Source organism: Pyxicephalus adspersus, chromosome 9, assembly GCF_032062135.1.
Source record: "Pyxicephalus adspersus chromosome 9, UCB_Pads_2.0, whole genome shotgun sequence".
NCBI lineage: Eukaryota > Metazoa > Chordata > Amphibia > Anura > Pyxicephalidae > Pyxicephalus > Pyxicephalus adspersus.
In genome coordinates, this window is record NC_092866.1 from 24568499 (window position 1) to 24586043 (window position 17545).

Consider the following 17545-nt stretch of genomic DNA (forward strand, 5'->3'; position numbering starts at 1 on the left):
GAGTTAATTGCCATTTAGTTATTTCCATTTTCCATAGATATATAATACTTAGCAAATATGATCTTAGATATGATACCAGTCTCATCAATCCTGAGGAAACTTATGTTGCAAAACGCATCGAACACTGTGTAAGATTTGATGTACAACTAATGTTTACAGCCAACATATCTTTGAATTTTTTAATTGCATAATAAATATATACTGATCCCTGGTTTACTTAACAAAGACTAAGTAAAAAATCAGGATCCAGGTGCTGCTAATCAAAAGCAATTAATTGCTCATCAGAAAGTGTGATCGCCTTTATAAAAGAAGATGTTATGGAGGTTTTCCAGTTTGGAGTATTTAGGTGTGCGTTAACACAATACCACGGAGGAAAGACATCAGCAAAAATTGCAGATTTCTGCTGCTCATCAATCTGAGAAGTGTTAAAGAGTCTTTTCCAAACAATATGTAGTTTATCATTCTACAGTGAGAAATGTTATTCACAAGTAGAAAACATTCAAGACAGTTGCCAACATTCCCAGGAGTGGATGTCCAGCAAATTCACCTGAAGGTCAGACCGTGCAATGCCCAGAGAAATTGCAAAAAACTCAAGATACATCTCAGTGAGCATGTTAAAGTTCATAACCGTACAATTGAAAAAAAAACACTGAACAAGTATGACTTGGTTGGAGGGGTTGCCTGGAGAAAGCCTCTTCCCATCTAGGCATGGCCTAGATCTGCAAAGTTGCATGTGAACAAACCACAATACTGCTGGAACAATGACCTATGGACAAACAAGACCCAGGTGGAGATGTGTGGCCATAATGCACAAAGTATATCAGCACAAATACCTCATACCAACTGTCAAGCATGGTGGTAGAGAGGTGATCTAGGTACCTTGCAGTCATTTTAGTTGACTGTGAACACACTTTGCTCGGCATTCCCACCTAGCAATTGTGTCAGCTCCACCTTGCACCTGAAATGACCTTCTTATCCCTACCTATGAACCTTTTTAAAATTACTCAAATCAATCCATGTCAAAAGGAATAACATTTGTCCCACTTGAAGGATTGCCTTAATCTGGAGACTTCCTTGGCTCTCAGCATTTTTTAACCACCCGAGCTAGGATTCTCACGTCGCTGATCTCTCATTATACAGGCCTCCCCCAGTCTTCAAGCATACATGTCTCCCACAGACTTTCATTGTTTTTATGAGTTGCTTTGCAGCATTTCCCCCTAAGCTACCTATGAGAGTGTAATAAACTTGACCAGAGGCTCCTTCTCAATATTTAACTGAATGACCATCTCAAGAACTAACTCTCTAGCTAGTGGAGTCTTCGTCGTAAACACTGTTAGATACCCTCCAAACCTGGTCCAACACGCCGGGGCTGCGTTGATCTGCTGGGAAGTGGTCAAAACATTATTTAAGGAATACAGATATATTCTGCTAGGTTTTTTTCATTAGCTTCATGCACTGGAGCCTTTTATGCTCTTAATTTTTTACATTTTTTAACATTAATATTGGAACTGATCTAGCTTTTATGAGATACAGCTCAGTTTAGGCAAGTTTGTTCAGAGTTAGAGCCTAAAATTTAAAAAATATTAACATATGTTTGATCATGCTGAATACAATCAGCCTCTGGTGGTTGACTTCTACCACAAAGAAATATAATAAAATGCAACTGGCTTTGAGTACAAGTGATGTTCTTAATCAGTTTGTTCTATTCTGGCTGCGACAGCAGTTGCCACCTAAAAATGTGTTGGCTTGGAAATATTTTGGAAGTGAGAGTTATAACAGTCAGCAAAATGTGTGGCACAGATGTGACAAGCTTCTCTGATCAAAAATTTCATGAATATGGTTTGTAAAAATAACTGTTTAACTGCCACAATTTCTTCCATAGGAGAAGCAGGTCGCTGAATACTTTAAAATGTATGCTAGGGTAAAATTACAAATATTTAGTACAATTTACAGTACATATGCATTTCCAAATAAATTATCCTTTCCAAAACATGCACAGAAAAAGGCTAAAATGTAAAAAAATGGGCAAAAGAAGGTAATTTAGGTAGAAGGGTTAAGGAGGTTAAGAGAAATATCTCTAAATGTCTCTCAGCACTCTCCTTTAAAGAAAGTTACACTTAGCCGCCTCATAAAGTCTAAAAGATCCATAATGTGTATTAAATTTTTTCTGAGCAATACCATTTGCTCATAAACCATTACAAAAATAATTAAATGTTTTTTTTTACTCTCCATGACACACATATATACTGCCCCAGCATAAAGCAAGCTATGTATATGACATTTTGTCCCATTGTAGTTATTCATAGGTCTGCTTAGTAGTGAAAAATTGTTTGTACTGTTCAAATAAAAAGATATTACTTACAACAGGAGCAGACTCTTTCAATGTTCTTTTTGGAACCTGGATTTCTTCATCTCTGAGTAGACGTACAGGTACTGGTGTTTCTTTCTTCAGTTCATCTATCAGTGGTTCTGTTACAATGCAGTCTCTTGGAGGAAGATATGTGGACTTCCACTTTAAGGTGACCTTAATGGTACCATGTTCATTACCGTGTAAATCAGTGAGCTGAAATGTTCCTTGAAGACAAAATAACAAAAACTATAACTAACAACTATAAATGTTTACCTTACTAACATATGGCCAACATTTTTTTCTTTAAATAACAAAACTGTCTAGGTATGTAAAATTTGCTGTCAGAATTACAATACAGTTTCAGATCTTGCAAAATAAATTAGTGAAGCAAAACTCATATATGCAATCATTTATGACCCACAGTTTTAATGGGTGGAAGCCGTCTGAGATGCTGATCTTGTATGTACAGCTCTCTTAAAACTGAGTCTATAAGGGAAGACATATTTAGAGAAGGTTGTAGAGCATGCATATTACATAGTAAATTATATATATTATTTACATAGTAGGTTAGGTTGAAAAAATCCATTTTTTTAATAAGTCCATTAAGTTCAACCACTAGGTACGTAAACATATCCCAGATATAAAACCCTATAGGACATAGTTGGTCCAGAGGAAGGCGAAAAAAAACCCTGGTACAATTTGCTTCAACAGGGGAAAAAAATTCCTTTCTGATTCCATGAGGCAATCAAATGTTCCCTGGGTCAACAGTCACTGTTATCTTTACTTTAAAGCCTTAATACCCAGTTATACTCTGTTCTTCTAGAAAAGCATCCAGCTTTTTCTTAAAGCAATCTATAGTAGTTGCTGAAACTACTTCCTGAGGAAGCCAATTCCACATTTTCAGTGAAGAATCTTTTCCTTATCCAGCTTCTTTTCTTTTGTTCCTTGTAATGATCTCAAAGTGAATAATTGGGAAGAGAGTTCTCTATATGGACCATTTATACATTTACACAGGGTGATCATATTCCCCCTTAAACGTCTCTTCTCAAGGGATAATAGGTTCAGTTCAGCTCTGCTTATAGCTGAGCTCATCTGTTCCACAATGTCCTTTTTGTGAAATGGTGCCCAAAACTGGACTGCATATTCCAGATGTGGTCTGACCAATGCTTTGTACAGGGGCAGGATTATGTCTCCATCTCTGCAGTCTATTCCTCTTTTAATACAAGAAAGTATTTTACCAGCTTTAGACTAGCTTTGTACTTTACATCAGGTTTCATCCTATAGGCTAGTACTACAAATAGGTTAGATAAAGACTCCTCTCCCATAGGGAGTTCTCTAAGGCTGAAGAAGATACACTTTCATCAGTGAACCTGGGTGATACAGCAAACCTGGAATGGATTTCTTGAACGCCATATGCTGCTTGTTAGCAAATGTTTTCAATCCTGGACCTGATCCAATCCAGGTTTGCTGGATCTGCCAGGTTCACTGATAAAGGTGTTTCTTTTCCAGCCTTGGGGAGCTTTAATAATTAAGGCCTTTAGTGTCCCCTGAGGCAAAAAGATACCCATTTCTGGAAAGAACTGTTTATTATCTAGCAGAAAATATGCATTTTAACAAACTTTTTTTCTTCTTTAACATTTTTTCTATAAAATAATTTCTTTAAATGGCTACGTATGCTCTCATTGTTTTGAAATGTAATATAGAAGATTACCTGCAATATGACCCTATGTATCATTTAACATAAGATAGTGGCAAAACTGATCAGTATACATAATTCAGTACACTGTGAAATAATTTGGTATATACGTGGTTATTTTTACATACCAACATACCTGTAATAAGGTTAGCCCTTCTGTTAGCATTTCTTCTATCAAAATTTCCCTAAATCATATAAAAAAATCCACAAAATGTCATTTTAATATTCATTGATGGAACATACCTGAAATGCATTTATCATGGGAAAGAGGGATTAGAGGGACCAAGGCTTTACCAGTGTAATCATGGCTCATTTCTTTGTCATCAAAAACATAGAGAACAAGAGACTGAGATTTCAGGTATCTGTCTAGATCAACATTCATGGATACAGGAAAGCACTTCAGGTCTTCAAATTGTGGATTATTGCTGCTTATAATAGTGTGGGTATAGTGGTCAGGAAAGTAAAAAAAGGTGTAGGCCACATAAGGACTAGGCTGAGATGTACCAGTTCCAGACTTTAAATTGCTGCAGCTATTTATGGTGATAAAGAGTTCATTTAGATTATCATCCGTGAAGTCAATGTTTTTGCCTTTGTCAACTTCCACTGGCTAAAAGAAAAGAAAAAAGAAAAGAAACAAAAGAGAGTCAATGTAAACTGTTAACAAAAAACTTCTGACCATTACATATGCATAAAACAACAAACCTTGGTTTGGCTTTTTGCTTAACTACTTTATGCTGTAAAATTAGACTTAAAACTCTGTTTTTCAGAACCAATGATCTAAAAGCTTTTGTAACAGTATTTCTATCTGCAAATGCACTAATATAGACAGCTAAATGGATTGGGGAAAGTCAGAATATCAAAATGTTAAATATTAAATGTTACCATATAAAAAGCAAATATTACCTATGTATATATTATACATATTTAAATACATTTATATATAATAAATATATATTGAAAGCAAATATTTACAGATTTGTAGACAATGTAAACTGCTTTTTAGATAGTAGGCTGGAGATTCCTATACCTCTTTTTCCTCTATCTCACTATTGGTACCTCTGTGTAATGCCTAGCGTAAATAGGCAAGCAGAAGAGAGGGAAAGTTTGTGTTCAAATATGCTGCAAAACATAATTTCCATGTGAGTGTCCTTAATTTTTGCACTGTATATATAATATATATATATATATATATATTTATTTATACACATACTTACAATAATAACATTTCTATATTGACAAGGTCATATAATATTCTCTTAAAAATAAGTAATTTGGCATGTTGCTGTGGTTAACAACTCCAATTTAGGTCCACAAATTACAGCCAACCAATTAATGGAAAATTTAACTGGAGAAAAAATATGCTATATGCTATATCTTGTAAAGCATCTGCTAAATTAGCGGTTCCCTGGACTGAGAAGAGACTTGGATGGTGGATTTAGAATATTATATCTTCCTTTACAAGGCAGGGAAAAATTAGATTCTGCAGGATGGGTTAGAATGTGGGCAGTAGTTAAGGATAGTTGATTTATATTTTGTATCTGAAGATGGACTTTAAGTACTTGCTTTATAACAGTCGCCCATTCATATACCAAAAGTCGTACCTGCATTAGCACATTTTAAAATGTCAAAGTTACATAAAGGAGGGGGATACAAGTTTAAAATAACTTTAGCAGATTTTAGTAAATACACACAAGAATATATGTTTTCTATTTGCTTCCAATTCTTTAAAGACAATATCATTGAATTTTGGAGAGTGAAAGAGTACCTGATAACTCTGCAAAGGATCTCTTAGGTTTGAGGAAATATAGCCTAAAGCTTTCGCCCGTTCTTTGTATAGTCGAATAGCTTGTTCCATGGGCACTTTAAGCTTGACCCAATACTCTACTGTGCCATAATTACTGATGTCATTGTCCGTCCCTAAAATAAAAAGCAAGATTGGATTTTCCAAAGCATTTCAAGTTTCTACAGTTTCCATGGTAAAATTGTCCCAGAGATACTCACCAATCAATGTAGAACTAGAAAAGATGTGGCCATTTTTTTCAAGAATGTCCTGGAACTTTAGCTGACACACAGCTATTGTTTTAAAATCTGTGCCAATTGCCAAATGAACCTCCAGCCTTACAGTGTTCTTTTGTATATACTGCAGGAAAAACTCATCCACTTGAACTAGGTACTGGGAGGTGAACTCATATGACGGTTGTAAGCCACGCACAATGGGTGTAGTTTGAAGCTCAAAGTCGTAAAAAGCATACGTGCAAAAGGTAGCAGGCTCCTGGTCTCCGAAGATGTTACCAGCAACTGGAGAAAACACTACCTTAGATATGTGGATCTCAAGAAGGTTATAGCCTCTTTCTAGATGTACAGCTTCATCAAATTCTTCCACATCATCTTCTGTAGTTATTTCTGGGGTGAATTTGAACTGCTTTGTGCCATATGCAATGTCTTTTAACTGGGCTTGGAAACAAAACAAAAAAATAAAAAAAAAAACATAATATAAAAACAAAAATTATTCATTTGTATAAAATGCATATAATTTTACATGCATATATGCAAATTATCATAACACTTTAAAAAATTATATTTTGAAATCATTAAAGCTCATCTGGTATAGTAACTGGAATGTTATGAGGACTTGGCATTACGTAAAAAGGGTGGCCATCAGTTAGAGGGAAATAGGTAAAATGGAAGCCAGTGTGTGTATGGGAGGGGAAGTGGGTGTGAGCAGGGTGTTTAATATGGTGGTATATGCTGTGTATTAAGTTAACCAATTTCTAATATGTCAAGGAATTTGTTTAGTTGGAAACAATTGAATCCTTGAAAAAACTTTGGACGTATCACAATGCAGTATTGCACTAAACCACACCTATTTATCTCTACCTCTATCAGACAAAAATACCCCTGAAGTGGGGATAGCACTGCTAGCATTAAATGCTCATTTATGTCCAGAGGAGTAAAAATCCAGTTACTTAGCCTATTCCCTCAATCAAGTAAGCCACTCCCTGCAGCCTCTTCTCCAAGCTGCTCTGTGTGGTAGATACTGATGCCATTCCCTAAAATACAGAATAAAAGCTCTGCTTTGTAAGTGAAGATCCCACCAATAACCCAGGGATTCAAGGAGAAGAGGAATGAGCTGGCAGACAGAATTTAACCCTTGAATCTTTTTCCTGGTCTGTTCACCAATCCACCTACTCTACTTCAGCAAAGGTCCTGATTTGAATTTAAACTTGCTGCTTTTTATTTCTAGATCCACTGACCATTTTGAAAGCATTTTTGCTTAAGATAATGTTTATGTATACCATTTCATCAGTTGCTCAGTTTTATTTGAATAGGTGATCAGTGTACTTGTGTATGTAAACAACAAATATAACATATTACAATGTAAAAGTATATGTATTTTTCGCCTTAAAAGATTTTTCTACCTTCAAGTTTGCGTATGCGAGCTGCCCTGACATCAAGTAAGTGGGCATATTGCTCCAACTTTATTTCATAATCATGACGCACACCCTCCATCTTCTGTGTAACAGCTTCTACTTCTGCCTGTGAGTACAAGAATTATTAAACTTTTAAAGAAAAGTTTGCAGCAGTCATGATTAAACTTTGGATCTAGCAGAACAAATGTGTTGTGACTCAGTTTACAAATCTTGTCTGCTTGTGTATACAAATAAGGCAGTTTTGAACAAATTAAACATACATTTGTTTGGTTACCTGGTAATCTTTGTTGATTTTATGCTGCATTATCAGCATGTTTCTAGTTTTCTCAAGTTCCTGCACAGTTTCCACATGGTTTGCCTGTAGATCTCTTAAAGACTTTTCAAGGTCCTTCCCCATGTCATCCTCCACTTTCTCCAAAAATGTAAGCTCACCATTTTTTTGTTGCTTCCGTGTCTACAGAAAATGTATAAATTAGTTTAAAACAAAAAAAAAAAACCCTAAAAAGTACATCCTTGGATTGGATTAGATTGGATTAGATTGTTCAGAAATGTTACCAGAAAGTAAAAAGAAAGAGTTTAGTTCAGTTTTATGTTATTTTCTTCTATATACCTTTATATGTGATTAATTAAATAAAAAACTAAATTAATTTTCTATTACGCAAGGGTTAAAACCTAACAGGGTCAACTTTGGATTCTGGAAAATGTAGCACTTAATATTTCACAAAGCAGCAAAGATGTCGATGATTAACAAACTCATTTCTAATGCCAACTAATTATGACTTTATTATGAGTATATTCCGGCCTGCACTATTGGCCCAATCTGTTTGTAATTGTGACAGTGCCAGATTTAAGTCTGAGCCACATGTTTCATAAGGCTTTTTTCAAGCCACAACCAATTATATTGACAAACTGCACATGCCAATTACAGGGAGTTCCATGGATGATGAGCAAATCTCGGCAGGAGACAAAGAACCTGCATTCTGAAAGCAGCACAAGATATGGAACAGATACTGAATCTGAGTAGCAGACAGCAGTTTTTGTGCGGTCTTCCCCTTATATGATGTGGAATTGTTTTTAGGGATACAAACACATTCATAATGATAAATAAAAAAGAAACCCAAAGGCAGCATCTGTAACAACTTATTTATCAGAAAAAAGCAATTTAATATTGCCTCATAAACCTGCTTTTGAGACTTGCAACCAAGTTGACTAAGGCATGTGGCTCCAAGGACACACATGGCTGCCTAACAAAAAAATTACATATTTGTGACAATCAAGGTTCAGTTGAAGTACAGCATCTTTACATTTAACTCCAACCTTTTTTTACCTATTTTGTTCTGAAATACACCGCCAGTATAGCCTAACAGGAGTATTGTCAGCAGTATCACAAATTCTTCCAACCATGGGTTGGAACAGCAAACATTTGCTGGGAAGGTGGAAAACTATCAGGAGAAAGCAAACCCAACAGATAGTCTGTTGCAAATCAATATTTTGATTCAACCTTGACAGTAAGAATATGCAAACACAGATTTCTCTTGATTCTCTGAATTGTTTAAATGTATTTACCAGCAAAATTTGAAACTAAACTTTGGTTTGGTTTCTCTCCCACAGGAGCTCTCCTTGCACCTGTTCCCCTTCCTGAGTAATTACAAATTTTCAATCACTACTGGTCAGAGCAAGATAATGCTCCTGAGTTTCCTGGCAAATAGTCTACCATAAACAAAGGAAAACATAACAATAGGCAGTCTACATAAGCTTTTAACTAGTTTTTTTGTGTTTTTTTTATTAACTGACAGCTCTTGCAGGCAGTATATGGTTAATTTTTTATGTTTTACATTTGAATCCCTTCAATTTCTGAGAAGAGAGGGCAGCAGGTGCAAAGGCCTGTCTGTCCTTTAGGATAAATACATCTCAACTGTTTTGCACCAATACTGCCCAAACTATAGCACTATTGGATATGAAACCAAAATTTACATAGCTTATTTGGATGTTAAAAAACACATTATTTATTATACATCAGGATAAAAGAGAAATATTTTTTTTAATATTAAAAATATCATGTGACTGCATACTTCCATCTTTTGTACTAGAGGGGGTTTCCTTTATAAGCTTGCAGTAATATAGGTGGAAGGCAGTTCTCTGCATTAAGGGAATATCCATCTACTCTTCCATATTCTTTACCTTTCTCCCATAAGGGGGTTTTTGCTACATGCACCTTACGCTGCTACATAATTTGCCTTTTTAATGGACTCAAGATCATGCTTGTCTACAGATATTAGGTGTGCCGTATTTTAAATATTATTGTTTACTTGATAATTATGTTGTATTTGATATTTTATTATATAATATCATTAATATCAAATCAGATAAATTGTGCTGCATCGTTGAAGTACACAGCAAATGGGTTGGGTGAAAATGATATACACACAATTTGGATCTGTGATTGAATTTTCTGTGTATATTTATAAAATGAGTGCATTAGCTGATAATATACTGAACTTATTATGATTTCATTATCCATTTTCATCTTGACGTATAATAGAAAAATGTTTTCTAGAAGCAAACTTGAAAGACAACTTTCTCTGATGCTTTACGTTGCACTGAAAATATCTAATCTGGATTTTCTTTGGTTTTATAAAGTGAAAGGTATGTTTATACTCCTAATACCTAATACAGAGAAGAACATAAAAATGCCTATGAAAAGGACATACTGAGTACAGGTACACTTCAAATTGATTCACTACTGTTTGCCTGTGAAGTCTTTAAAAATTGATATACCCCCTAACATCTTTAGCAATTAACCTCACTTGTAAAATGTTTCCAACTGGGTTTTTTTTGCATTGCTCATCCAGTCTTTTGTTCCAACAGTCATAAATTGGAAAGTGGAAAGTTGGACATTAAATGAGCATATATTTTTGATAAAAAAGTACATTTATTAGAGATGACATTATATAAGTTGCCTTTATAATAGTTTAATAAAATACAAGGGTTTAAACAATTGCAATTCATTGCATTCAATTGTTATATACAATTTAGACCGTGTCCTAACTTTTATGAAAATTGTGTTGTAGATTTTTAGTAGTCAAATTCTAGTAGACTAGCAGTCTAAAATGAAATTTATAATGTCTTTTAATTTAGTGTTCCCAAGGGAGTGCAGTCAATCCCAACAGACAACCGTCAATGGGAGATGCTGGATTGTTTCGAGAAAAATGATTTTATGAAAAGTCACAGAAGTTAGGCATATCATTTCCCAAATGTAAGTTTTCTATCATGTTCATTATTCACAGCCAAATACAGATAAGAAGCATTATCTATATGTATATGTACAAGTATGCAAAGTTTGTAACAAGTACGAATTCACCTATTTCAAACGTATTTACATACTTTTGGAGTCTTTCTAAAATTAAAACATGGTTATGTAATGTTAGAATTTTAAATAAAATTAAGGCTTAGGAAGCTCTTTAACCTTCCTAGAGGTAACCCCAATTGTGACTTGGGGTAGAAAAAAGTTGCTAAAAGTCGTAACCCCGAGTCACACTCAGGGTAGGTAAACCTAAGGGAAGGTAATAGTAAATAGAGCCTTACCTGATCCGCCGGCGCCCCGCGCTGTCCAGTGCCGTGATCTCCGTATTCTTCCTGCTTCTGCATCCGATGAGTCATCAGGGAGTTCCCGGTGATGTTGGTGCGTGTGTACGTTGCCAGCGGGGCAAAAAATTCAAAATACATTTGTATTGCATTCAATACAAAATAACTGTATTGAATGCAAGTCATTGGACTTTTATGTGTAAAAGCAGTACATTGTTTTCAAGAACATTTAATTTACAGTATATAAAATAGTATGAGTATAATATGTATTTTTTTTTTAATTTAAAAAAATTATTTTTTTTTTTAAATATATTTTTTAATTTATTCAATTTATTGTTTTTACATGATTTTGTGTTTCAAACGTTATTATACTCATACTATTATATTATACTGTAAAATAAATTTTCATGAAAAACACAAATGTACCGCTTTTAGACATATAAAACTGGAAAGAAATGAACCGCTAGGGAGGTTAAAGGGATGCAAATAAAGACATAAATATGTACAGTACACTAGGAAATAAAGTAGGCCATATTACTAAATAATATTACATTTCTAAAAAGTTTCATACTATGTTAGGTGAGTCTTGCTGCTAAGTTACTTTTGATGTATTGCTAAAAAATGCAAGACATGTAAGTGTAGACTAGCGGAAAATATTTTTTTTTCCCTTATCTAACCGCCTTTACATATGTCATTTGTGTAAACTTGACAGGTCAATCCAAGACATAGGTAGGACTGAGACATTACCTTTATGAGCATCAGAGCTTCACTGAGTTCAGTGACATCAACATCACTTTCCTGAAGTGGAAACAGAAAGAAGGGCAATCAGATGAGCAGAAGTAAATCTGATTTACATCTCAAGCTACAAAAGCTACAAGACATGCCCTGACTTTAAAAAAAAAAGTATTCCCTTCTGCATTGACTGAGCGAGATTAATATTAAAGTTTAATGTAACATAGTTTTTTTGTTTCCTATTTTCATACTGGTATTTCACCAATTACTTTGTGTTGTTTTCACATGTTTCAGGGCTGTCAGCATGCAGAAAGAAAATGTTTTCTATTATTTAACCTTACAGGATTAGAATAGGAAATCAAAGCAGTCTCTCTCATGCGTCTCTCACAAAATTCCTAAATAAGTAGTTAAATTTAGATGACATCTACATCTAAGTACATTATACCTGTACAAACTTTTACCCAAAACATTGCAAACCTATTTGGACAAGTACATATTTTAAACAATATGGCAGCCACTTTAATGTGTAATCATTTAAATGTGTCAAATAAAGTTACCTTCGTGAAAAATCTGAGTCTGTTCTGAAATTCATCAAGCTGATGCTTCTGTTCCAGACAACGCAGCTGGAGTTTCTTATTTTCTTCATCCAATTTTTCAGCATGTTCTAGGAGAAGAAACAAACACCAATAGTTCCGGGTGAAATGTTAGGAAAACAAATAAAAAACAACAGACTTTAAATAATAGGATTTTACTTTAACATACACACAGGACCCAATTTCTAATGTCATCTTCCTTAAATAAATTAGCATTTAACGCTCCAAGAAGTGCAAGCAAAAAAAAATTTAACCACATGATATGCCAACAATGAAAGTAACCAATATGTACTTGTGTAAGTGTGGTAAACATGCTCAAATATTTGTTACTGGAAACAATTATTAGTGATTGTGACAATGGAACAAACCCACACACTGCACTGTTCTGTTCTATGATGAAGTGATGTGAAAAGAAGCAGGAAGAGTAAAGCAGGAGGTGCCCTCCTGCATCCTCCCCTTAGTAAAAGGATCACTGAGCAACCTCAGGGGAAACCTCTATTAATGCTAGATTTTCTCAGGTGAACAAAGCTGTCCAACCTATGCCCTGGGAGCTGCCAGATCCAGCCATCTCCTCATTTCCTTTCTGCTCTGTCTGCTCGTTAACTTGCAGGGGATGGGGCACACACGTCGTATTTTTTCTATGGTATATTCAGAAGAGGGAGCTTCCTAAACATGCATGGTGTTAGCTCCCTGAGAGTGGGCATGTACTATAGACCTGGCAATCAGCTAGGACTGCTCCCCACCCACCTTGTTCTGTGAGATAATCCCAGGAGCAGCAGCAGGAGAGCTGTGTCTGTGTCCATGCAGCTGTCATTAATATTTCCATATATAAATCTCCCACACCAATTGTCATAGAAATGTGAAATTTTAGAGTGCACAGAAAACCCTGAGAGCTGCTACCAAACCAATTTCAGCCTCCAAAACATAACAAATTGCCAGATACGAGGTCACAAGAATAAAATCATAATAACAATCAGGTATATTTTCCCATTAAGGTGGGCTTTTTGATGACCAGGGTCCTCAAACATGTTAGAGGCCCCAGGGTCCATTTACATAGCAATGAGCATTAGGGTTCTGCCAATTCACTCTGTGTTGTGGTGCCCAAAATATATACTTGTTCGCTCATAAAATTTCAAGGCTGCGTTCAGACTGGTGGTCAGGTTGTGGTACCCCTTACTCATGCCATGGAACCCTGCCTAGGGGGAGACGCACAGTACCGCTCACTACCACCTGGAGTCAAATCTGCAGACGCTGCGGTGTGAGGGAGTGGCTGCTGGGGTGCTTGTTACATATAGCTGGCCACTTACCTTCTCTGAACCCAAATTTCTCCGCAACAGAGGGATGTTGCCATCTAGAAATGTGGAAGCCAGGGGGAAATGCCTTTTGCCACCCCCTCCCCCCCACATATCATGCTACCCTGTCACACATAGCTATCCCCTTGCTTTCAATGAACCTCACTTTCTCTGTAAGAACAGGGAAATGTAACTGCAAGTGCAGGACTCTTGCGGCTAAATACCCTAACATTTTATCACTACAACGCCATCACAAGATACGAAAAACTTTACCTGTCATACCGTGCTACTCTGTCACATTTAGCTGGCCACTTACCTTCTGGGAACCCTAATTTCTCTACCCTAAATAAGGGGAGATGTAGGGACCTGAAGATGTAGTATTAAGAACATGCACCCCTTGGCTATCTGTCACATGGATTCCATTTCTCTGAAAGTATCCATTGCAAAGATTTTGGGGTACAAAAAAAGGTTAGCGGCATCCTATAATAGACATGACACATTTTATGATGTTGTTTCTGTTCTGTGGTACAGGAATTATGAGCAGGGAGCAATATATTACTGAGCAGTGTGATAGCTTAAGTTTTGTATCTTTCATTAATAAAATGCTGCAATATTAATATAAGCATCATACAGTGGGTGCAGAAATTCTTGATTTTCCATTTCTTTTATTTGGCGCATGTACTGGAAAATATGCAGTAACTGGAAACATTTCAATTTAATTTGATTTTAAATTAAAACTATTCTAGTTTACACATACATCTTTAATGCTTGTTTGCATTGTGGCCCGCATGTTTTATCTCAATGTCAACAGATGCCTGCAGATGAAAAAAGGTTGGACACCACTAATCTAGTATACGCGACTTATGCATAATGGTGTGAAAAATTCACAGGTACAATTCCAATTACCAAAGCAGAAAGTTACATGAAGGTTTTAGGTTAATAATTTACTTTTTTTTTTTTTTTTAAAAAAAAAAATAATATGTATGTAATAAATGTGTGCAAAAAGGGGTTCATATGTATCTATGACCTCTCCAAAACAGATGCTGCCAGACAGTTACAATACACAATATAAAAAATAATTCAGATTTCTACAAATCTTTAGGCAAAGTAAAACAAATACTTCTGTCAACTGACTTTAATTTGCATTTAGTCTAATACAAGTACATTTATAAAACTGTGGTAAGAGTGGGAGAGAAAGCCTTAGGGGTTATGTCAGTATTAAAGAGAAACATTACCAATAATGTGAAGTTGTGCTAACAGGCAAGTGTTTCATAGCAGAAGAGACATATTTTGCCTCATACAACAACTCCTGGGCACAGCATTTAATAGCATTTTGACAGACAAAATGCCCTGGCATCTCAAAAATTGCACCAAAATTACATGGTACCTTACATCTTTTTGACAACGGATTTCAGCTCCTCCGTTTTTTTTTTAATGATAACCAGGGCTTTTTGGGCATTTGAAGTCAGCAGGTTGACAGCATGGAACTAAAAATTGCCCATCTGAAGCCACAAAACCTCTGTTGAGAAATTTGAAACTAATAACCTAAAAATGCTAACAGATATAAATGAATAAGTTTTTTTAAGTGCTTTTACTGCTTTATAAAATGTAAATAATTTAGTATGCATGACCTGGCCACAGATTTATTTTAAGCTTTAAGCAGAACTCCAGTTTTTTATGTCTCCTCTATTTGCTTCTCCTTGGTGTTCTGTGGAAAACTTTCTACCTACTTCTCTTTGTTGTGTGCCTCAAAATTTATATTTAAAGACTTCCATTAACCTCCACTTAGACATGCTCCCTGTGCTTCAAGGGGTATTAGTCCCTGTTGCTGTTTTCTTTTACAAAAAGTGTAAGCTGCTCATAGATACCTTGCAAGCTTTTCCTTGCAGTTTCTGTTTCTGCCTTAAAAAAAGGACAACATTTCTTAAGAATTTAGGATGTGCTCATCCTATAAATAAATATAAAAAAATGTTAAGATAGAGGAACAACACTCTGATAATATTGGATTGAAATTTAAGGTTTAACTCAAGATGTTTCCGGTGGGATCACCACTAAAAAGAAGGCTAGTGCTAATACTGAACCATCCAGAAAAATACAGAATTTGAGGTATTTATAGGACTACTTTTTTTTTTAATGACAAAGGGTAGGCAAAGGGTTCAGGGGAACAGAGTAAGACAAAGGAATTTTTCAAAAATAAATTAAATGCTAAAGTTGAATTCCGGGGAGTTATTTATTTTGTTGCACATTTGTAGACAGGCATTAGTCTTATTTTTCTCCGCACAGTAAGTATGAAAATTGCAGCAAGTATCCTTAGCCCACCTCATTTTTTTTTTTGCTAATTTACTGATACTGATTACTGAATGCCTGTTGATACAATAGCCGTGATTTTTCAAAGCTTTCCAAGAATGGAGAAGATAGAATATCATGGGTGAACCTGGGTGACTCAGCAAACCTGAAATGGATCGGGTGCAGGACTGCAAAACATTTGCCAAATAATTGCAAATTATTTTTAGTAAATTCAAAAAATAAACATTTGACAGCCCCTGTAATAGGGTCACAGTGGCTAAGTAGAGGGATTACACAGTACATGGGGGGCAAGGTAATTAAAAAAGAACCATGGGACACCATATAGGGGGAGGAGGTCTAATGGTGCATTAAAGTGCAAGATTTCAGCTTAAAGTTTTAACTAGATTCCCCCATCCAAAAGTTTAAAAAGACTGTTAGTGCTTTTGCAAACATAAAAAGATTAAAAATGATTTAACTGAAATAACCCATCTTCTGCCTTCTCTTTTAATGTACCCAGGCAATACAAAAAAAGCTGGTGTGCAAAAAAGACACAGGAATTTATTAAAAAGAATGACTACAGCTAAACATTTTTTTATATTGATTACATCATATAGGGGCACACCTAAGCATCTCTTTCATGTTACAGTTCAAAAACATACAAATATAGGTATAATGTTCAGTTACAGAAAGTTTAGATTCTTTGTTTCTATATATATTTGGGAACAAGACCAAAGTGGGGAACAGGTGTCCACGCCTTAGATTTAGTACCCATAATTTATTATTCTTAAAAAAAAGAAAGTATAAACTTGCAAACAACTAGTGATGTGTGAGAGTTTAGAGGTTAGATAGAAGTGACACATAGTTCACTTGTCCTAATGTTTTAGGAATTAGGCAAACATATTCTGTTCTGCTGCTTCTTAAACCAAAGGCGCCTTGCACAGCCTGCGGTTAGACAAGATGAAAGACTTGTGGGATGATCATGGGAATGGCCTTAATTTAGATTCCCAACTATGTGGCGTTGAAAAAAAAAAGTTGGCATAGGTTACTCACATTGTGGGGCTGCAGTAGGAAATGGTATTTATAATACATAGGAATCCTAATTCCAGTCACTGACATAACCACAGACCAGTAAACTGTGCACCAGGATCTTTAGTTGCCACCCAGCGTCAACCAGAAACCAGTGGTGTGCCAAAGGGTACTTTGTGTTTATAATGCTTAGTAAAAAATCTAAAAGGCTTGGCTCATAGTTTAATTTATAATTCAAGTTCAAGCAAAAGAATAGCATAGCTGTGGCCTTTGATTTTACACTGGGTATAGACAACAATACATATACTACCAAACTTACAAAATGGTGTAAATTGCAGCTGGACCAAGAAGACTGCCTGTTTCTATATAAACAAAGGAGGCTGCACTACAATAAGAAGCAGCCTGAATGAATTATAACTGATAAAGAATAGATTATGAATAATTTAGGAAAAAAAAGATTTTCATGAAACTAATTATAAAATTATTTTCTTGCAGTCCATAAAATGATATGGGAAGTGTCTTAAAACTTTCAGATTATACTGCCACCTAAAGAA

General features: G+C 35.4%; 1 protein-coding gene across 1 annotated transcript in view; it reads right to left on the bottom strand.

The window, feature by feature from the left end:
• Nucleotides 1-17545, bottom strand: part of RPGRIP1L (RPGRIP1 like) — an 81731-nt gene that overhangs the window by 27953 nt on the left and 36233 nt on the right. Inside the window, exons 10-17 of the mRNA XM_072422752.1 lie at nucleotides 12352-12469; nucleotides 11810-11860; nucleotides 7752-7931; nucleotides 7466-7583; nucleotides 6048-6500; nucleotides 5812-5963; nucleotides 4290-4653; nucleotides 2363-2574 (exon numbers count right to left, since the gene is read on the bottom strand). Coding sequence (XP_072278853.1) covers nucleotides 2363-2574; nucleotides 4290-4653; nucleotides 5812-5963; nucleotides 6048-6500; nucleotides 7466-7583; nucleotides 7752-7931; nucleotides 11810-11860; nucleotides 12352-12469 — 1648 coding nt within the window. The remainder of the gene's footprint in view (nucleotides 1-2362; nucleotides 2575-4289; nucleotides 4654-5811; nucleotides 5964-6047; nucleotides 6501-7465; nucleotides 7584-7751; nucleotides 7932-11809; nucleotides 11861-12351; nucleotides 12470-17545) is intronic.